The sequence below is a fragment of the Leuciscus leuciscus genome (genome assembly GCF_965113295.1).
Source record: "Leuciscus leuciscus genome assembly, chromosome: 15".
NCBI classification, from domain to species: domain Eukaryota; kingdom Metazoa; phylum Chordata; class Actinopteri; order Cypriniformes; family Leuciscidae; genus Leuciscus; species Leuciscus leuciscus.
In genome coordinates this window covers 23,038,899-23,057,466 of record NC_138739.1, presented here as the reverse complement: position 1 = coordinate 23,057,466, position 18,568 = coordinate 23,038,899, and the positions used below count along the sequence as shown (strand labels likewise).

The 18,568-nt window shown below is 37.7% G+C and overlaps 2 protein-coding genes across 4 annotated transcripts; both read right to left on the bottom strand.

Moving 5' to 3' along the window:
• Positions 1 to 38: 38 nt before the first annotated feature.
• Positions 39 to 10,644, bottom strand: mfsd14a1 (major facilitator superfamily domain containing 14A 1). The gene is made up of 12 exons (XM_082137737.1): positions 10,369 to 10,644; positions 7,945 to 8,040; positions 7,676 to 7,738; positions 7,466 to 7,593; positions 5,874 to 5,988; positions 5,551 to 5,769; positions 4,657 to 4,770; positions 4,433 to 4,504; positions 4,231 to 4,343; positions 3,969 to 4,066; positions 3,748 to 3,902; positions 39 to 2,058 (listed from the first exon to the last, which is right to left on the bottom strand). Exons 1-12 carry the CDS (start codon positions 10,444 to 10,446, stop codon positions 1,852 to 1,854), a joined length of 1,458 nt encoding a protein of 485 aa, XP_081993863.1. The 5' UTR covers positions 10,447 to 10,644; the 3' UTR covers positions 39 to 1,851.
• Positions 10,645 to 11,809: 1,165 nt separating this feature from the next.
• Positions 11,810 to 18,062, bottom strand: abhd14a (abhydrolase domain containing 14A). 3 transcript variants are annotated; one of them, XM_082138385.1, is made up of 5 exons: positions 17,909 to 18,062; positions 17,300 to 17,568; positions 16,004 to 16,119; positions 14,621 to 14,856; positions 11,810 to 14,540 (listed from the first exon to the last, which is right to left on the bottom strand). In XM_082138385.1, exons 2-5 carry the CDS (start codon positions 17,566 to 17,568, stop codon positions 14,358 to 14,360), a joined length of 804 nt encoding a protein of 267 aa, XP_081994511.1. In that variant the 5' UTR covers positions 17,909 to 18,062; the 3' UTR covers positions 11,810 to 14,357. The 3 variants fall into 3 exon arrangements, with proteins under 3 accessions (XP_081994511.1, XP_081994513.1, XP_081994512.1); XM_082138387.1 differs by having other exon boundaries at positions 17,905 to 18,029; XM_082138386.1 differs by having other exon boundaries at positions 17,859 to 18,026.
• Positions 18,063 to 18,568: the final 506 nt, after the last annotated feature.

The following is an 18,568-nucleotide window of genomic DNA, read 5'->3' as shown; positions in this document are numbered from 1 at the left end:
ACTATGGAACTAAAATATAAAAACAGAACGATCGCACATACAGCAAAAATATTCAACTTTTATTGAAATGCATGTTTTAGATACTTTGACATATTTACATTGGTTGGTCAAAAAAACGATACACCATGTTAAAATTTATAATGAAGACGGCACAACAAAAGCACAGAACATAAAAAAAAAAAGCACACTGTATTCTGAGACGAACAGAATATATTACAGGAAATCATCTCATAAATATCCAAAGCACACAACTAATATTACAGATGAACTCATCTGTCTTATGTCAATAAAATATAAATTTGGTCAAATGTATCTTAAAACAAGCCATTCATCTGTCTCTATGAAAACCAAAAAATATAGAAAGGCCACTGGCAAATTTCACCTTTTTCTCAAATGTTACTTTGTCAGTTGGCATTTAGGAAGTGTTTTGCGTAAACGTACATATTTTTCGTAAAAGAATGTTTCTACACAAGGCCAAAGCGAATCCAGACAAATGATGCACCATGTATTTCAGTTTCACTACTGGTTTGGAGTCAGCTCTAGCGCTGTTTTACGAAACTCAACTTCAGTTGTATAAGAAAGGCTGAGGCTGATCAGAACTACCAATCGGAAGTTACACGCATCACTTAAATTCACCAGTTTCCGTCAACAACACAATTTAAGCTGGGGAAGGCACCATTGATTCTAAGTGGTATAAAGAAAACAGGCATCAGCTTAAACAAACAACAACAAGAAAAAAGAAACTTTAAAGCTGTACCACAATCATTCCAATGCAATGTTTGTCTGAAAGTCTGAAACTGAACTCCGTTAAGGCCATTCACGTGGAAATCCGTACAATTATGCTCCCTAAAAAAAAGGTCACTGGGCCTCAAGAACGACAAGCGAATTTCATGAACTCCATCGAAAGTTTTACGAGTGATTTACAGAAATTCGCTCTGCTTAAATTCTTATACGAACAATTTCAAACTCGAGAGTTTTGCAAACAATTTACATAAATCATTCAACTTGAATTCGTATGAATGTTTTTACAAACAGAAATTCTTTCGGTATGAATTCTTACAAATGGTTTTACGACTGATTTCCTCAAATTTTGTAATTAGTTTAATGAATGGTTTACACCAATCTGTTCCACTCAAAATCTTGCAAGTAGATTACGAACGGTTTACACAAACTCGCTTGGCTGAAATTCTTACGAATGGTTTGGAAAAAATTGTTCTACGCAAATAGTTTTAGAAAACGATTTTTTTTCCCATAATAATTTTTGCGAATAGTTTTACAAGCGATTTGCACAAATTCGTTCTGCTTGCGTTTCATGAATGACGCCTGTTGTTTGTATGTATGCAAGTATGTTCTCGCTAGGCCCTTCTGATAAGGAGAACACCTTGTGTCCGGAAACATTCCTGACCGGGTTAATGTCCCTGAGTGAGCTATGGTAAATGAAGAACTATATAATCAAAAAAAGAGCAACGTTAAAAAGAAAAGAAAAAAGGCAAAAAAAAAAAAAAAAGAATAAATACAAGCCATTGCAATAGTGCCTTTGGACAGAACCATCGTTAAATATATGTTCTTCTATATACATTTCTTTTAAAAAGTGGTGCTCTATTCATGATACAATAGGGACGCCTAGTCTTACTCAGAGACTTTCCTTCTTGCAGAGTTCACACACCTGTCAGTAATTTTCATGCTTAATTAGCAAGTTCAAAACTCTGCAGGAAGGTAGAGCTCTAGGTGCAAGACTGTGCATGCCTTCGATATAGCTTTACGTTTCAATAAATGACAACAGCCTCCATGCGCAGTCCGTTTCTCAACGGTTAGGGGGCGTGGCCAATACGACCACATGGAAACACCCAATCACACGTTAGTGTCCTGTAGGAGGGGCTCTTTGGCCTCTCCGGGTGGGTGGGGACTGTGCGAGTGCCCGTGGGGTGATGTGGGCTTCTTCCAGCTGCCCGCACGAGTGCCCATATGGGGGTGTTCGGGAATAAAAAGAGCCACCAGGAGCGCCAGCAGCACAGAACACGCGCCGAAGAGGAACGGCGGGCCTGGGATTATTGCACTCTGTGAGGAGAACACATGAGGCGGGAACACGGTTAACACAATGGCAAGACCTCTTCCCAAAACTGTCTGTTGAGGCCTATTTACACCCAAATGTTCGTAACGTTGAATATGCGCATGACTTTTTTAAATGCATCTCTATGAACTCCTTCACACTGTGCATGAAAGTCCGTACAGTGATGATTCACTCATTTTCACACGTGGAGGCAGGAATGAGTTTTTAATTCCTTGGATAACAAATATTTAGAAATTTGTTTACTGATGATTTACAGAGATTTGTTTGGCTTAAATTCTTGCAAATAGTTTTACAAACTATTTACTTCCTAAGAATGGTTTACACAAATTGGTACTCCACAATTTGTCAATAAAGTATCCAAATATATATATATTTTTTGAGAATTATAAAAAATGTGCAATTTTACAAACAATTTATACAAACTGTTTCTGCTCAAATTCTTTTGAAAGATTCTACGAACAGTTAAACTCATTCTGCTTGTTTTCTTGCAAATTGTTTTACAAACTATTTAAGTGTTTTTCTCTGGACTTAAAAATAGTTTCATGAACAATTTACATAAATTTGCTCTGCTTAAATCCTTGCAAAGAGTTTTACGAACTATTTATTCTTCTTGACTTCTTAAGAATAGTTTAATGAGCGATTTACACAAATAGATAATGCACAATTCCTTCAAGTATCCAAATATTTTCAAAGAATTTGGTTCTACTCAAATTCTAACGAATGGTTTTACGAACAATTAACAACAAACTCATTCTGCTTGAGTTTTTACTCAAACTTAAGAAATAGTTTTACGAGCAATTTACACAAATTGGTACTGAATAATTCCTTCAGGTATTCAACAATTTTTCAAGTATTTAATTTGTTTCAGAGAATAACGAAAATTCCACAAATTTATGAAAATTTTACACAAATTGGTATTGCACAATTCCTTCAAGTATCAAAATATTTACGAATAATGACAATTCTGCAAATTTTACTATTTGGTTCTACTCAAATTCTAACTAATGGTTCAACGAATATTTAACAAACTTATTCTGCTTGCAAATAGTTTTACAAATTATTGAAATGTATTTTTCTTGATTTAAGAAGAGTTTTAGGAACAATTTACACAAATTTGTTCAACTTGAATTCTTGCAGCTAGTTAAGAAATTTTTACATTTAAATGCTTGACTTCTTAAGAATGGTTTTACAAGCAATTTGCACAAATTAGGTATTCAACCATTTTTTCAGGTATATAACTTTTTCAGAGAATAACAAAAATTAAACAAATTATATTTTATTTACAAACAAAATAAACAAATTGGTTATGCATCAATTCTTACGAATGATTCTACAAACAATTAACAACAAACACGTCCTGCTTGAATTCTTGCAAATGGTTTAAGAATGACTTAAAACAAATTTATTCTGTTTGATTTGTGGAGGCTAGGTTTTGTTTGTAATTGCAAATTCATTCAGGTATCCAACTTTTTTTCAAAAAAATTATGCAATGCTATGAAAAATTGTTTGCAAGTATTTTATACTTGAGTGTTGTTTAGCTGCATTAGACTTCAGCATTTTAACTTTAGTTTAGTTTAACTATTATAAAAAAAAAAACTCTACCATTAAAACAAACCTAAAAACAACAAACATCATTCAACAGTTCAGTTTAAATGCAACGATGTGCGGTAACTTACCTGTTGGTGGGGATCATGGTGATGCGGTATATCCTGGTCTTTCTCCGGAACTTGGTCCAACTCGACATGAAAGATGTAGAAGATGAAACCGTAGAGGGCCGGACCCAAACCGTTACACAGCCCACGGATTCCCGTAACCATACCCTGACCCACGCCTACAGAGACATGAGCTTTAGCAGTCGGCCTCAGAGAATATGTAACTTCACTTCAAGAAAACCTACCTTGTTGATCCGGATCAGCTGTGCGGGAAATCAGGGCGCTAACAGCAGGGAAAGTGATACTAGACATGGCGGCAACGGCTCCGGCCGCCCACATCATCCTGGAAATTAGAAACGATTTCATTAGTAAAAACTCATTAAATGTTTACATTACTCTTAAAGCAACAGTTTAACTGAAAAAGAAAAATGGCATAATTTATGCCATTATTAAAAAAAAAAAAAAAAAAAAAAAAATATTATTTAACACTGAGGCTTTTGGTCTTACCATGGCTCAGATCCGAACCCGTACCAGGCAAGTTGCAGAATCTGAAATCCCAGGCCCAGCAAAATTGTGTTCTTGTTCCCGATGGAACGCATGAGTAAACTTAACACTACAGTCTGTAGGTGGAAAGAAAAGTCACATTCAGCATCATCCCCCATATAAAATAATGAAGTAAAAATCCTTTATTAGCATGTATCCGACTGACCTGTGCCACAATAGACAGCAATCCTAGAACAGCGATGAACGCTGCAACACTTTCAGGGGAAAATCCCATTATCTGGATAAGGGTAAATGAGGGTAAAACAATAAAACTTTACAGTCCTGTTTCTTATCAGGATTTTTTTTTTAAACTAGACCTGACCCACTAAACAATTAAAAAGGAGTTAAAGATTAACCACAGAGATAAACCAAATCTGTCCGTTGACAAACCTGCTGGAGATAGAGGAAGAAGCTAGAGTATTGTCCCGCTTCAGGCAGATACGACAGGAACACTGTTATACAGATGAGCAGAACCGTCGAGTCTTGACCCACCTTCCTCAGAGACTGTAGAGAGAAACAGATTCCTGTTTATAACCCTAACCCAATGTAACAGTTTTAAACACTTTATTATGTAATACTGTAAAATGAATCCTTTAAAATACTATTATAATGCATTTAAAATAACTGATTTTAGTTTTAGTGTTTAATATCAGCCATTTATCAGTTTATTGGCCCATGTAATACAATGCATTATAAAAATCTGCATCAGGTGGAATTTTAATATTGATGTATCCCTATTTGTAAAGGTATCGCAACCCTGATACGTTGAGATGGTTCAATTTGCATTCGTTTATGTGCTTTGAGACCACATGTTTAACAGACCTGTCTCTTCTAAAATTGAGAGGAACACATTAACCAATCAAAACCAAGAACACTGTGGTGGAAAACTGTAACAGGCTTCGCAGGAACTCTTCAGAGCAAACCACGTGTGAAAACAGCTCTATATGACATGCGTAAGCACCGTACAGATATGATGCAGCTTTAAAAACTCCATTATGTCAACACCTTAAACTGTGGAGGGCTAAATGGGTGGAAAAAAAAAAGACTTCCCTATTGAAAACCACACAGGATATGAGCAAAGTGTTGTGCCATTCTCCCTTTTTAAAATAAACAATAAATGTTTCCAGCCACACTCATGCTGAAGGTTCTGCATCTGCAGTGCTTTTAACATCTGTAATAAATTCCATTATTCGGTAGGAACCGGTTGGGGACTTGACTGGACTGAACTTGCTTGGTGCAATAATATTACAATCCACTTTTCCCAAAGAAGTCAAATCTACTTACAGCAAAGGGGTCAGCTTGTTCCCACGAGATGGGGGCGCCCCATGACGCCGGCCTCATCTTTTCCGGAAGCGACTCGGGCACGGCCACCAGGATAAAGCAGATGTCCAGCATAGCGATGGCAGAAGCCAGAACCACCACCAGACTGTCTCCATAAACCTGACTCAGATACGCGCCGATGGCCGGGCTGATCACGAGACTCGCCGCAAACGTGGCAGAGACCTTTTAGAAAAAGCACAGACACGTAAATGCAAAAAAAAAAAAAGAGAGGCATAAAGAGAGATGATGATGATGATGATGATGATGTGTTGATGGGTTATACGCACCATGCCGTAAGCCATACTGCGCTCATGCTCTTGAGTGATGTCGGCCACATAGGCGAATATAACCGAGAAGGTAACGGCAAACACCCCAGATACAGAGATAACGGCAAAGTACCACCTGAAACACAAGAAGAACACTTTAACATTTCTTTGCATGTGATTTAAGATGTGCATATGTATTACAAAATTCAAAACAGACAGATATATCGATGAGATATTTGGGCTCTTTAAGCAGTGTTCTCAGTATCATTTTATGTAGCCTATATGACAAACTTGCGCTGCACATGTTGCACTGAACTGTATTTTCCTGTCCATTATGATTCTAATCATATTTCAGGTAATTAAAAAACATGACGAACTTAAAGGGATATTTCACCGCTGGAAAGATGAATGTGTATTTCAATTGGGTCATTTATGTAGTAGAAATGTGAAATTATTTTACTTCTAGACTGAGAAAAGCCAGAAAATGTATTTTTGGCTCATGTGGATGAAAGACAACAACTCCCAGAATGCACTTGCTTCGCTGCCCTACGAGGACACTCCCAAGCCACGCCTACCGGTTACAGAGGGCAGTATCGGAAGAAATGATACAACTAGGCTACTAGTCGACTCGAAACTGAAAACACGCCGTTTTATCGTGAGATAAACATGCGGAACGAGCTCCTCCTACTGGCTGGAGTCTCTCGCCTCTGGACAAAAAAGCTTCCGATGATGCTAAATGCCGATTTTTGCGTCATCTGAGTTTTTTTTTCAGACACACAATACAGAAATCTCTCGTCTCAGGGGGACATGAGGGAGGGAAGCACGGTCATTCGAAAATACTACCGGGTTTCTACTGATACAAAGCTTAATGCTGCTAATCGGTGTAGTATACCTTTAAGTGTCTCAGCTTAAGGAAATAATACATTATTTATCTGCTTTAATATATTGGCCAAATTACTAAAATTAAAACTGAAATAAAATTAATCAAAGCTAAACTGAAATTTTTAAAATGAATAAAAATGACAAAAGCATGTTATTAAACTACTAACAATTTGAAATTGAAAATAAAAGCAAATTAAAAGTATTAATAAATATAGTAAATAAATCATACTAAATTAACTGTTGTCAGAACAAATACATTCAGATATTCAACTCATTTCAATGTATAATTGATTTTTTTTATTAAATTAAATTATATTAAATTAAAATTAAATGTATACATTTCGTTTTATTTTATTGTATGCACAGAAATAAATGGTCACACTTTACAATGAGGTTTCATTAGTTAACATGGACTAAGAACGAACACTTCTACAGGATTAATTTGAGCTAATGTATATCAACATTTATTAATACATTATTAACATCAAAATTTAACTTTAACATTTACATTAGTTAATGCACTGTGAACTAACATGAACAAACAAACAGTTATATTTTAACAAACAAAGATTATTAAAACCTTAAAAGATATATTGCTCATTGTTTGATCATATTAGCTAATGCATTAAGTTAACTACTGTTAACAAATGAGATCTTATTGTAATTTTTTTTACCAAATAGATATACAAAATATTTAGTTTTGTGTCTAAAAAAAGAGAAAGGTACCGTACCACGGGCTGATCTTCATTAAAGGAATTGGAGCACACGTGAAGAACACAGTGAGCAAAAGAAAGGACTTCCTTCCCCACACGTCTGACAGAGCACCAATCAGAGGAGCACTTAGAAACGACAGCAGGCCCTGTGAACAAAAGCAAGCAGTTGATGAATTATGAACTCGACTCAATAATAGATCTTTTACAGGATAAAGTCAAAGATGATACCTTAACGCCCTGAATCAAGCCATTCATGAGAAACGTGTGTTTCGGGAATGTTTCATGAAGAGCCTGCAGTCACATGACACAAAAACAGCATCGGTTATGCAAGTGTATTTTGAACTTTTTTACATGATCACATTACTCAATATAATAACAGGGGAATAAAAAGGGTTTCTAAACACGACACTTGATATGAAAATAAAATCTCGCTTCCATTACGATGTTTTTCTTCATACAAAACAAGCTTATTTCTGTTTAAAACAACCACAACTTACTCCCAAAGTAGGTGCTGTCAGCAAACCCCAAGCGAAGAACTCCAGAAATATGACGATAACAGCATGATAAACGCTGGGGGCGCCGAAGCCCTGAGGCTGGAGAGAGAAGAACCAGAGACGGTGAAGAACATGTGAGGAAACCAACCGGCATTATTAAACATCCATAAAGCTTCACAACAGATAAGGTCTGTTTGCGGCCTAATCCTTCCAACGAGAGATTAAGACGTTCACGCAATATTTTTTAAGGTGCCAACCTGTGCTGATTCTGGCTTATTAGGTACTGTAGGCAAGATCAAACTTATTAAAAAAGGAAAAAGAAACATAAAAAAGAAACTAGAGCAACTAGGTTCAAATTTGGACCATATATAGACTACAATTTTGATAACCAAACGAAATTGTAACTGATCTTGACAGCCAGTGAACAGGACAAAAACGCTCATACGCTTTTGCCTATAACTGAGTTTTTAAGCATTTCAGACAAACCCATTGACCCTTACAATGTTTATTATCAATGGCCTATTTGTAAAGAAATGGAAGTTTTCAGGCAGTATTGTAAGGGCACGTTTACACGACAACGATGTACTAATAACAGAAAAGTTTGAAACGATCCCATTCACACAGATCCACGAAAAAGATTAAAAACGCTGTATTATTCATGCCAGGCCAGTAGATGGCGATGTCCCTTTGTAAAGAAACTCTACACGCCTAAAGACTGAACACACAATAAAGAGCCTAAGTCCCTCCCCTTCCGGTGGACCACCATGGGACCTTATTTCGGAAAAATATTGTATGGCAGTCAATGGCAAGAGACAACAAATATTTTGATCTCGTTTGAATTGTGCCCTGAATTACACATGTTTGACAATTTAAAAGATACATTTTAAGGTCAAGAAAGTCGCAGTTTGATGTAAAACTGTTGAGGTACAAGACTGTGAAAATACGTAATTACAAAGACTACAAACCCAAAAGGCGCACATGTGACATCATACCTTTTCTCTCAATGAATGAAGCTATCTTTACTGAAGCTAACGTCTGTCATTTTTTCTATAGTCTTACGTTATAAGACTTAAGTTATAATCGTAACGTTACGCCGTCATGCCGTCATGCCTGAGTGTTTTGTACCAGACTGCACACATACGTACATAGTGCGAGACGAGAGATGTAGTTCATTGAGATATTTTGACATAAAACTAAATGTTACTCTTCTGTTTTATGACAAACTGCGACTTTCTTGACTTTCATAATTATCTTTTAAATTGACAAACATCATATGTGTAATTCAGGGCACAGTTCAGACGGAATAAAAAGATAAGTTGTCTCTCGCCATTGACTACCATACATATTTTTTCCGAAATAACTAAGGTCCCATGAGCCGGAAGCGGAGGGGTGGGACTTAGGCTCTCTATACATGTGCATGATGTCACGGTTTTCACAAATTTGCTTTTGTAGTTACGAGACGATAACGGTATCGTTTTCAAACACTTGCACCTCCTTTTTTTTTTTTTGGCCCCCAAAACGCTGTCGTTGTGTAAATGAATTATATTTTTAGTTGAAAACGGTGTCGTGAAAATGGCCCCTAAAATAATAAAAAATTATTTTCAGTAATAGATATGAAGCTGAAATAAAACAAAATATATAGAAATATTGCTTTGATAACTAACACTAGCTTAAAAATAAAACTAGCTTAAGTTGAAATTCTAAAATTATTAAATCAATTTGAGATAAAAATAAATAACAAAAGCACATAAACAAACTAAAATTATATTTTTATAAATACTTTCAAGAGATAGGCCTACATTTCATGACAAATACATTCATATCCAATAGATATCTGACAGACAAGTTTCACATATCTATCTTTACAAATCATACTGTAGCATTACTATAACAATAACAATGTGCTTTGATATATAGCATAATAATGATTATCTACCATGTTATTTGCATAAGAAATAGCATGAAATTACCTTGGTACAACGCAAAAATACATGGTAACTCTATGCCTAGCAATACTACGATAATTTTTATTGATATTTTGTTTGAATTTCATCATAATAGAGAACCATATAACATAAATTTTATTTACAGCCAGCCATGAATAATGACAGATGAGCTTGACATCTTTAACCCCCTCTAATGTGTCATCAAACCATCTGAACATTATTATAATAACGCATGTCGTGATTAAAATGGTTAATTTTGAAATGTATGCGTGCTGGTTTGATTTATTGGTAATTACAGGAAGTAAATGCTGATGTTTACAGCCATGATGAATGACAAGATTTGAAGTTACACTCCTCCAATAACGTATATCCTCAAAGCATTTTTTCTTTCAAACATTATCATAATAATGATGTACACGTCTAACTTAAGACCTAAATCGTCGTGTCTAAGTGTTTATTGTGGTTAGATTTAAACACTCACCGTTCCTCCATCCTTGATGATGATTTTCTTCGCCAGTAACAAACTGCGATTCACTCGCTTCTTCTTTTTCTGGGTCATATTATCATCCTAGTTCTTCACACTAGGTTAAAATCGGGTTCTTTTTAACGTAAACGCGTGTGCATGGATGCGGAGCGGGATATAGAGGAGGGAAGAGGGGGGAATATTAGGAATATCGGTTTGTTTTCCGTCCATTCAGTTTGGCATCATGTACACAGCAGAGGCCATCTTCCCGAAGAGAGACGCATGGTGTGCGTGATGACGTCGGCATCATTCGATTCCGCCTGGCCCGCACACGTGGTCAAAACCAGAGACGTCATATTTAACGGCTCTGGTCAAAACACGAATATACGAGTAAAAAGCCACTAAAGCCAATATATTTAAAATACAATTTTATTTTGGCCTATATTTATTATATAAACTATTTTACCTTTAACTTTAGCCGTTTAGCTTAATTTTTATGTTTTCCTCTATTTTCTTTGAAGTTCACGGAAAAAACACTTATACGCCTATTAATAATATTATATATATTTATAGTTTAACCAGAAATCACCACTGCTTGTCTTATTTATTTGATAAACTTTCCCTGCATCCAAAATCGCATACTGAGTAGTTGCTACATTTTAATTTGAATGTACTTCTATGGATATTATCAGATATTATGGACAGTATCGGAGTCTGGACGTATTAAATCCTCCATGTTGTTACTGTCACGTGACCTACCAGTGTCACTGGCTGCATCCGAAATCGCATACTTGCCTACTATATAGAAGGCGAAAAACAGTATGTGACTAAATAAGTTTGTCCGAATTCCAAGTACTCACAAAAGAGTAGGCAAAAAGTACCTGGATGACCTACTTTTCCGGCAAGATTCTGAAGTGTGCATATAATGAACACTTTACTATCCCATGAGGCCACAGAAGAGGATTTGTGAATGGCAGTAAAGCGACGTAACTGACAGTGGTAGGTCACATGATAATGACAACATGGCTAATGTAGTACGTACAGATTACATTCATACTACACACACTCATACTATATAGAACATCCTTTTTTTAGTGGTCATGAAGTAATTAAGACGCAGCTACTGCCATTCACAAATCCTCTCCCGTGGCCTCATGGGATAGTAAAGTGTCCATCGAATGTGCTCTTCAGAATCTCGTTGGAAGTAGTAGTAGGTCATCCGGGGAGTTTTCACCTACTGTTTTTCGAATACTATGTAGTAGGACACACTACACTGTTGGCTTACTGTTTTTCACATACTACTTAATTTAGTACACTTGAACTTTGAAGCCCTAATAGGGTGTTTATGGAATAAGCCAGTTAAAATGGAGTGGTTTTTAACTACATTACAGATGACAGACCACTTACAATTTTTGGACGTATCTCGTGTGCATGTCCATTAAATCACAAACGCAAAACATCAATGTTAAAGAATTTTATTTTGCATTGAACAAAAGCATGGTTCATGCACACAGGAATTTGAATTCAGTCCAATGACAAATTCCTTCAGGTTGAAGATTTGGGATGTCTGAAATATTCACAGGTCAAATGTGCCTCACTGTCCTCTACAACATATTCATATTTACAAGCTATAAACAAAACAAAAAAAACAACAGACCACAGCACATAAATACCACACACATTACAGTTTCTGTCATGAAGTAGCTTTAAGCAATAAATAATAAATATGTAATGAAAACCTACATTTTTAGGTCTAGTAATGTAATACCACTATCATTTAATGAACAATTTTTCTTCTCTGCAGTCTCAGGAAATTCTCTTTTATTGCGAGGACTAAACTACTGCCAGTTCAAATCTGGCAACTACTGAAAATGAAAAATGTAATTTACAGGCATGACAGGCATCCAATACTGCAACCTTTCTCTCTGTTTTCGAGCATCTAAAACCGTATAGTGAGTCATCCACACATTGACATGCTACATTCAGTGATACGTATGTGCCAACTGCTGGTATGAACCCTCTGGACTTCACTCAACGATAAAACAAACATATACGAACCGAAAATGACAAATACCGTTTATTTCTCAGAGATGTTCTTGTGGGATTGAAGACTCCAGTTTCCTGTCAAGCTAATTTGAGATGTAGGGTTATATATGACAATGATTTTTGGCATTATGTGACTCTTGCTGTTACAGGAAACCATGTCATATTATAAGAACAACCCTCAGACAGGAAACCATGGCAACATTACAATAGGAACAGCCCAAGACCAAAAAACATGGCAGCTGAGTTACAGGAACAATCCTCAGGGTGGAAACCATGGGAACCATGTTATTGGAGCCACTGTCAGATTGGAAACCATGGCAACTGTGTTATAGGAACAACTGTCAGACTGTAAACCATGGCAACTGTTATAGGAACAAGTGTCAGACTGGAAACCATAGCAACTGTGTTATAGGAACAACTGTCAGACTGGAAACCATGGTTGGCAACCATGTAATTGGAGCAACTGTCAGGCTGGAAATCGTGGTAACTGTGTTATAGGAACAACTGTCAGATTGGAAACCATGTTATTGGAGAAACTGTCAGACTGGAAACCATGGCAACTGTGTTATAGGAACAACTGTCAGACTGGAAACCATGGCAACCGATTTACAGGAACATTTATCAGCCCGGAAACCATGTTACAGGAACAACTGTCCGACTGGAAACCATGGCAACTGTGTTATAGGAACAACTGTCAGACTAAAAACCATAGCAACTGTGTTATAAGAACAACTGTCAGACTGGAAACCATGGCAACCATGTTATTGGAGAAACTGTCAGACTGGAAACCATGGCAGCTTTGTGTTATAGGAACAACTGTAAGACTGGAAACCATGGCAACCGATTTACAGGAACATTTATCAGCCCGGAAACCATGTTACAGGAACAACTGTCTGACTGGAAACCATGGCAACTGTGTTATAGGAACAACTGTCAGACTAGAAACCATAGCAACCATGTTACAGGAACAACTGTCTGACTGGAAACCATGGCAACTGTGTTATTGGAGCAACTGTCAGACTGGAAACCATGGCAATTGTGTTATAGGAACAACTGTCAGACTGGAAACCATGGCAACCGATTTACAGGAACATGTCTCAGCCTGGAAACCATGGCAACCATGTTACAGGAACAACTGTCTGACTGGAAATGGCAACCATGTTACAGGAACAACTGTCAGACTGTAAACCATGGCAACTGATTTACAAGAACATTTCTCGGTCTGGAAACCATGGCAACCATGTTATTGGAGCAACTGTCAGACTAGAAACCATCAGACCGTCAGAAAGGAACCTACGCAACTGTGTTACAGGAACATCCATCAGACCAGAAACCATGGTGACAGTGTTATGGAATAAATGTCAGACTGGAAATCATGACGATAGTGTTACAGGAACATCCCTCAGACTGGAAACCATGGCAACTGCATTAAAGAACACCCGTCAGTCTGGAAACCATGGCAGCTGCATTACAGAACACCCGTCAGTCTGGAAACCATGGCAACTGCATTAAAGAACACCCGTCAGTCTGGAAACCATGGCAGCTGCATTACAGAACACCCCTCAAGACTGGAAACCATGGCAGCTGCATTACAGAACAACCCTCAGACTGGAAACCATAACAACCTTTAGGCAGGCTGTTACAGTAACAACAGTAAAAACAAGAGGGATCCATGGCAACAGTGTAGAAACCTATAAAAGAAGATGTTTACAATCTACAAAAGAAGCTGTCCTATAGTAATCCTGCAGAAGATTTGATTGTTTTATATATATTAATAAAAGGGAAATAATAAGGAGTGAGTTGATGTGGATGGACAGATGCGTGATAGAACATTCCGGTGTTTTAGGTTTCAGGACTGGATTTACAGCTACACCACAGCCCTGTTCATCATTTTCTTTTCTCACGTCTCTCTTTTTCTTCTAGTAGTCTTTCCCACACAATCGTTTGACTCGTTCCGTCCCTCAGTCGAGTTTGCTGAGGAAGTCGAGCAGAGCGCGGTGGAACTCGCGGGGTTTGTCCATGTAACAGGCGTGTCGTGCTCCCGCCAGCTTCACCGCGGTGTGATGGGGCAGCTGAATCAGGTTCTTATGCGATTGGGCGCCCAGGTTGGTGTCTAACTCCCCATATATGATCAGCGTTGGAGTCTGTCATACATACAGGAAGTGAGAGTTAAAACAGGTCAAGGAATTCCTAAGTATGAGATGATTAGAAAGAAACACGGCACCTGGATGTCGCGGTACTGCTGTGGGGTGATGCCGCGGGTGCCCACGGGGGCGATGGGCACAAAACCGTGCAGCTGGGAGCTGTGTTTCTGGAGGAACGGCAGTGCGTAATGGCCGCTCATAGACGGGCTCAGTAACACCGGCGCTCGCACGCCCAGAGCTTCCAGAAAACGCTTTAGCAGGTCCACGCGGCTCTGATCCGACTTTACCGACTCTGAATCTGGAGAATTCCCGAAACCTGAGAAGGAGCGAGTCGGTTACATATCAAGAAGATTAATACAGTAATGACTAAAGATTTTTCTAGTCAACTAGTAGTCTATCTATTAGTCAACTAATCGCATGTTTATATTAATTTAATTACATAAATATGCACTGGCGAATGCTAAACCATAATGAACGTTTAATAGAGGCGTAATATATTCCGCGCTCAAGTGCACGCATTAAGCTTTCCAGAAAGCACTGGCAAAAGTAATGATTATGAATATGTCGGAAAAAATAGCAAGGAGACATTTTAATAATTTACTAATAAACTATTAGTGCCGGGTGCAAAGATGAAGTTGACGATGCTGACTCGCCTTCTCCGCAGTAGCCTAGTGAACACGCCTTTAGAGAGAAATGCAACTTTCATATAGATTACATAATCAGAGAGTATTTGTTTTCGATTTGAATCGGTTTGTCCAAAAGTAGATATTTTGAGCTTTCTATAGATATATTTCTCATGTCTGTGAGGCAAGTAGCCTATACGATGAGTTTCAGTTCATTTTTGTGACGCGCTCCAGTTCACGAAGACCGAGGCGGCAGAAAGCTCATCCTGTTTGTTTTCTTTATTTTACAAAAGCACAAAGTTTTGTTGTAACTATGAGTTTACGCGAATAAAAAATTTCAAATGATGCATTACTCTTTTCTGTATAAACAAAAATGACAGAGTTGTTTCTGCTGTTATCAGGAAAAAAAATTCTATCAGGACAAAAACCAGGAAAAAAGTCAGGAAAAAAGAGTGACGCGCCGTATGTCTGCGTGTCATGCAGTCTGAACAAACACTTGAATATGCGCCTTATAATAGCGCACCTTTATCTAGGTTAACATTAGAGTGAGCGGCCATGTAGTTTCTACAACTTGCATGTTTCCAATGATAAGCCATATCTGAGGTTGATGGATGATAGGCGAACGTTTGGATTTCCCGCCCATCATACTGTAATTACCACAAGGAACCGCCATTAATGATCTGACCCTCACGGACAGCGTGACTTCACCACTTCCTGTGGAGTTTTATTTCTGCGACTAACTGACTAAAAAAATGTTGGTCGACTAAGCCTCTTCTTATCGACTAACGTTTAGTTGACTATTATGGGGCAGCCCTACTTATAAGTTTACAGAGCTCATACCGGGCAGGTCGAGCGCGAGGGCCTGGTACCCGTTGGACGCCAGTAGGCTGAGGGTGCCCAACTCCTCCCAGGTCTTAGAGGTGAAGGCCTGCCCATGAAGCAGCACCATCTGCAGCCTGAGGACGAGAAGATACACTTACTGAAACTCAGCATAACAATAGGTCATATGGAATCAAAATATTTATTTGCAGAATTGAGCAAGATTGGAAAATACCATGGTTACCACAGTTTCCATTAAAATACCACAGTCAGTAGCGACAGATCTTTTCTTATGTACTGTGACATAAACGGATTATCAAAAATTATTAAAAAAAAAAGAAAGAAAAAAAAAGAAAGTAGGACCTTGGTTGTATCCATTAGTTAATTGGATGGATCTGAATGCGAACTTGCAGTGGATTGTAAAAAAGGGGCAGGTTTATGTGGACTAAATGATTGAAGAAATCTGGCATTCGTCACCAGCTGTCTGACAATTCACCAGAACATTATGTAACATTTTGATGAAAAATTCCCATTTAAAAAAAAAAAGAACATGCATGGATGAATCGTTCACAATAATATCAATAACATGCATTAAGAAAATAAATAGGGTGAATTTCCATTTCATGCTGATGTTAGTACTGCACTGTGAGAGCTGTGCTATGTACATATTGACAATAAATGATAAACCTGTTTTGCAAGCAAAATATCGCTATAGTGAAACACTTTTACAAAGGAAGTCTAAGGGGCAAGGTATGGAAGTTTCCGGAAGTTTTTCTAGTCACAATTCTGCCTTTTCCCCCTGGCAATTGCACGTTTAGCCCCCAGTTTCACAGACAAGGCTTAAGCCTAATCCCAGACTAAAATGCATGTTTAAACCGTTTTAACTGAAAGCAACTTGACCTGACAGATCTTAAAATATGTCAGTGCCATTGTTTTGCCTCAAGATGCACACCAGTAATGTTTTTTTCTAAGGCACGTTTATTAAAGCTACTTAAATGTCCTGATTAAAACTAAGTCCTAATCCTGGCTTAATCTAAGCCCTGTCTGTGAAACCAGGCGGTAGTTAATTATTGTTACTCAGTACTTAAATGTATAATTCCACTGTAACACGAACACATAAAGTGTAACTTAAGGTTTTTATTCAGGTACAAAGCCATTAGATTTGTATTCGTCACAAACTGAGGAACGAGTCAGTTTTAATATTCTGTGTATAAAGCTTTTCGATTATTGCGTCAATTTGTACACGTAGGAACGTGCCAAAATTGCAGTTTTATCTAGGCAGTTCACTAGCTGTTATATAACTGGAATTAAAATGACCTGGGCAGTATCTGTCGTCCGGCGCTGTCCACGGGTAGAGCCTCCCGGAAGAAGAGCGGCGGGTCCCCGGGCAGCTGCCCGGTCCTGACCGTGATGTTGATGCCGGACGGCGGAGGAGGAGAGGCGGGCATCAGACCCATCCGCTGCTGCACCTCCAGAGACGGTTCCATGCTCCCCTGCCGGATGGAGGGCAGCAGCAGATACAGCAGCACCGTGGCCAGTAACACCAGCCCCAAAACCACCAGACGGTTGCGGAAGAAATTCATCATCTGCATGGAAACCCATTTAATTACAACATCAACACTCGGTTTAACAACATGACACGAGGAGGACACATTAATCTCATTAATCACAGCAGATTAAACAACCAGACTCCATTTTAACCGGTGGACATACAAAAATACATGAAAATACCTTAAATGCAATATCTGAATATATAAAATACTTGCATATTAAAATAAAGCATGCATATTTGTAATTTGTTGTTAATGCATAAAAGTCTACATCCAAGTAACGTCAATCATATAAAGTGCGCAGACGCACTGCAGCTCTAACCAACCTGCCGATGTATACCTAATATAAGAGCTGTGTCGCGCGTTTAGTACGTACCTAAAAAATGTAAGAAATAATGTAAATATCCAATAATCGATGGATGCCTGAAAGTTTGAGATAGACCATTATTCGCACGTAGTGAGCAGAGCAGCGTTAATGCGTCACACACAATAATAGTTCCGTGTGGAAACACGTGAACGTGTGCGATGGTTCCGTTTGAGTATTGCGTTCAGTCCTGTGGTTATAAGTTTATCTTTCCATAACTTCTCCCCCCTTAAAAGTACCATTTGGAATAATAGACATATAAGGGTTAGAAACGAATCAATATTTTTTGAGAATTTTTAAAAAGGAAATTATTTGGGTTAAACAGTTGATCAAAAATGTTGGCGTTTTATTCAATTATACAGATTTTTTTTCTTCTTCATATTTATAACTTTTCAGTTTATCCCATCCAATATCTTTTGGTTTGGTATGCTTGTTTTGTAATAAAAAAGTATACTTGGTGTTACTAATCACTGGAATTCTATTTTTAAAAAAAACATCTTGATTGGAGTAAAATTTGGATGACACACCTCATAAAGTGAAAGAGGTTTCATATAAAATTTTCCATCGAGTTGACCCAGTTAAATCACTTGTGGCACAGCGCTTTAATTTGTTTTGTTGTTGTTGTTTTTTGTACAAATTTCCCCTTGAGACTTTTAATCATTTATTTTGGGA

Excerpts from the sequence above, each read along its gene's own strand:
- mfsd14a1 (XM_082137737.1), bottom strand. The coding sequence starts at position 10,446 with ATGACCCAGAAAAAGAAGAAGCGAGTGAATCGCAGTTTGTTACTGGCG. Across the intron at positions 8,041-10,368 it reads TCATCAAGGATGGAGGAACG|CCTCAGGGCTTCGGCGCCCC; the intron begins GTGAGTGTTTAA and ends TTCTCTCTCCAG. Across the intron at positions 5,770-5,873 it reads GCAGTATGGCTTACGGCATG|GTCTCTGCCACGTTTGCGGC; the intron begins GTGCGTATAACC and ends TTTTTCTAAAAG.
- abhd14a (XM_082138385.1), bottom strand. The coding sequence starts at position 17,568 with ATGATGAATTTCTTCCGCAACCGTCTGGTGGTTTTGGGGCTGGTGTTA. Across the intron at positions 14,857-16,003 it reads CCTCGCGCTCGACCTGCCCG|GTTTCGGGAATTCTCCAGAT; the intron begins GTATGAGCTCTG and ends GCTCCTTCTCAG. Across the intron at positions 14,541-14,620 it reads AGCAGTACCGCGACATCCAG|ACTCCAACGCTGATCATATA; the intron begins GTGCCGTGTTTC and ends TATGTATGACAG.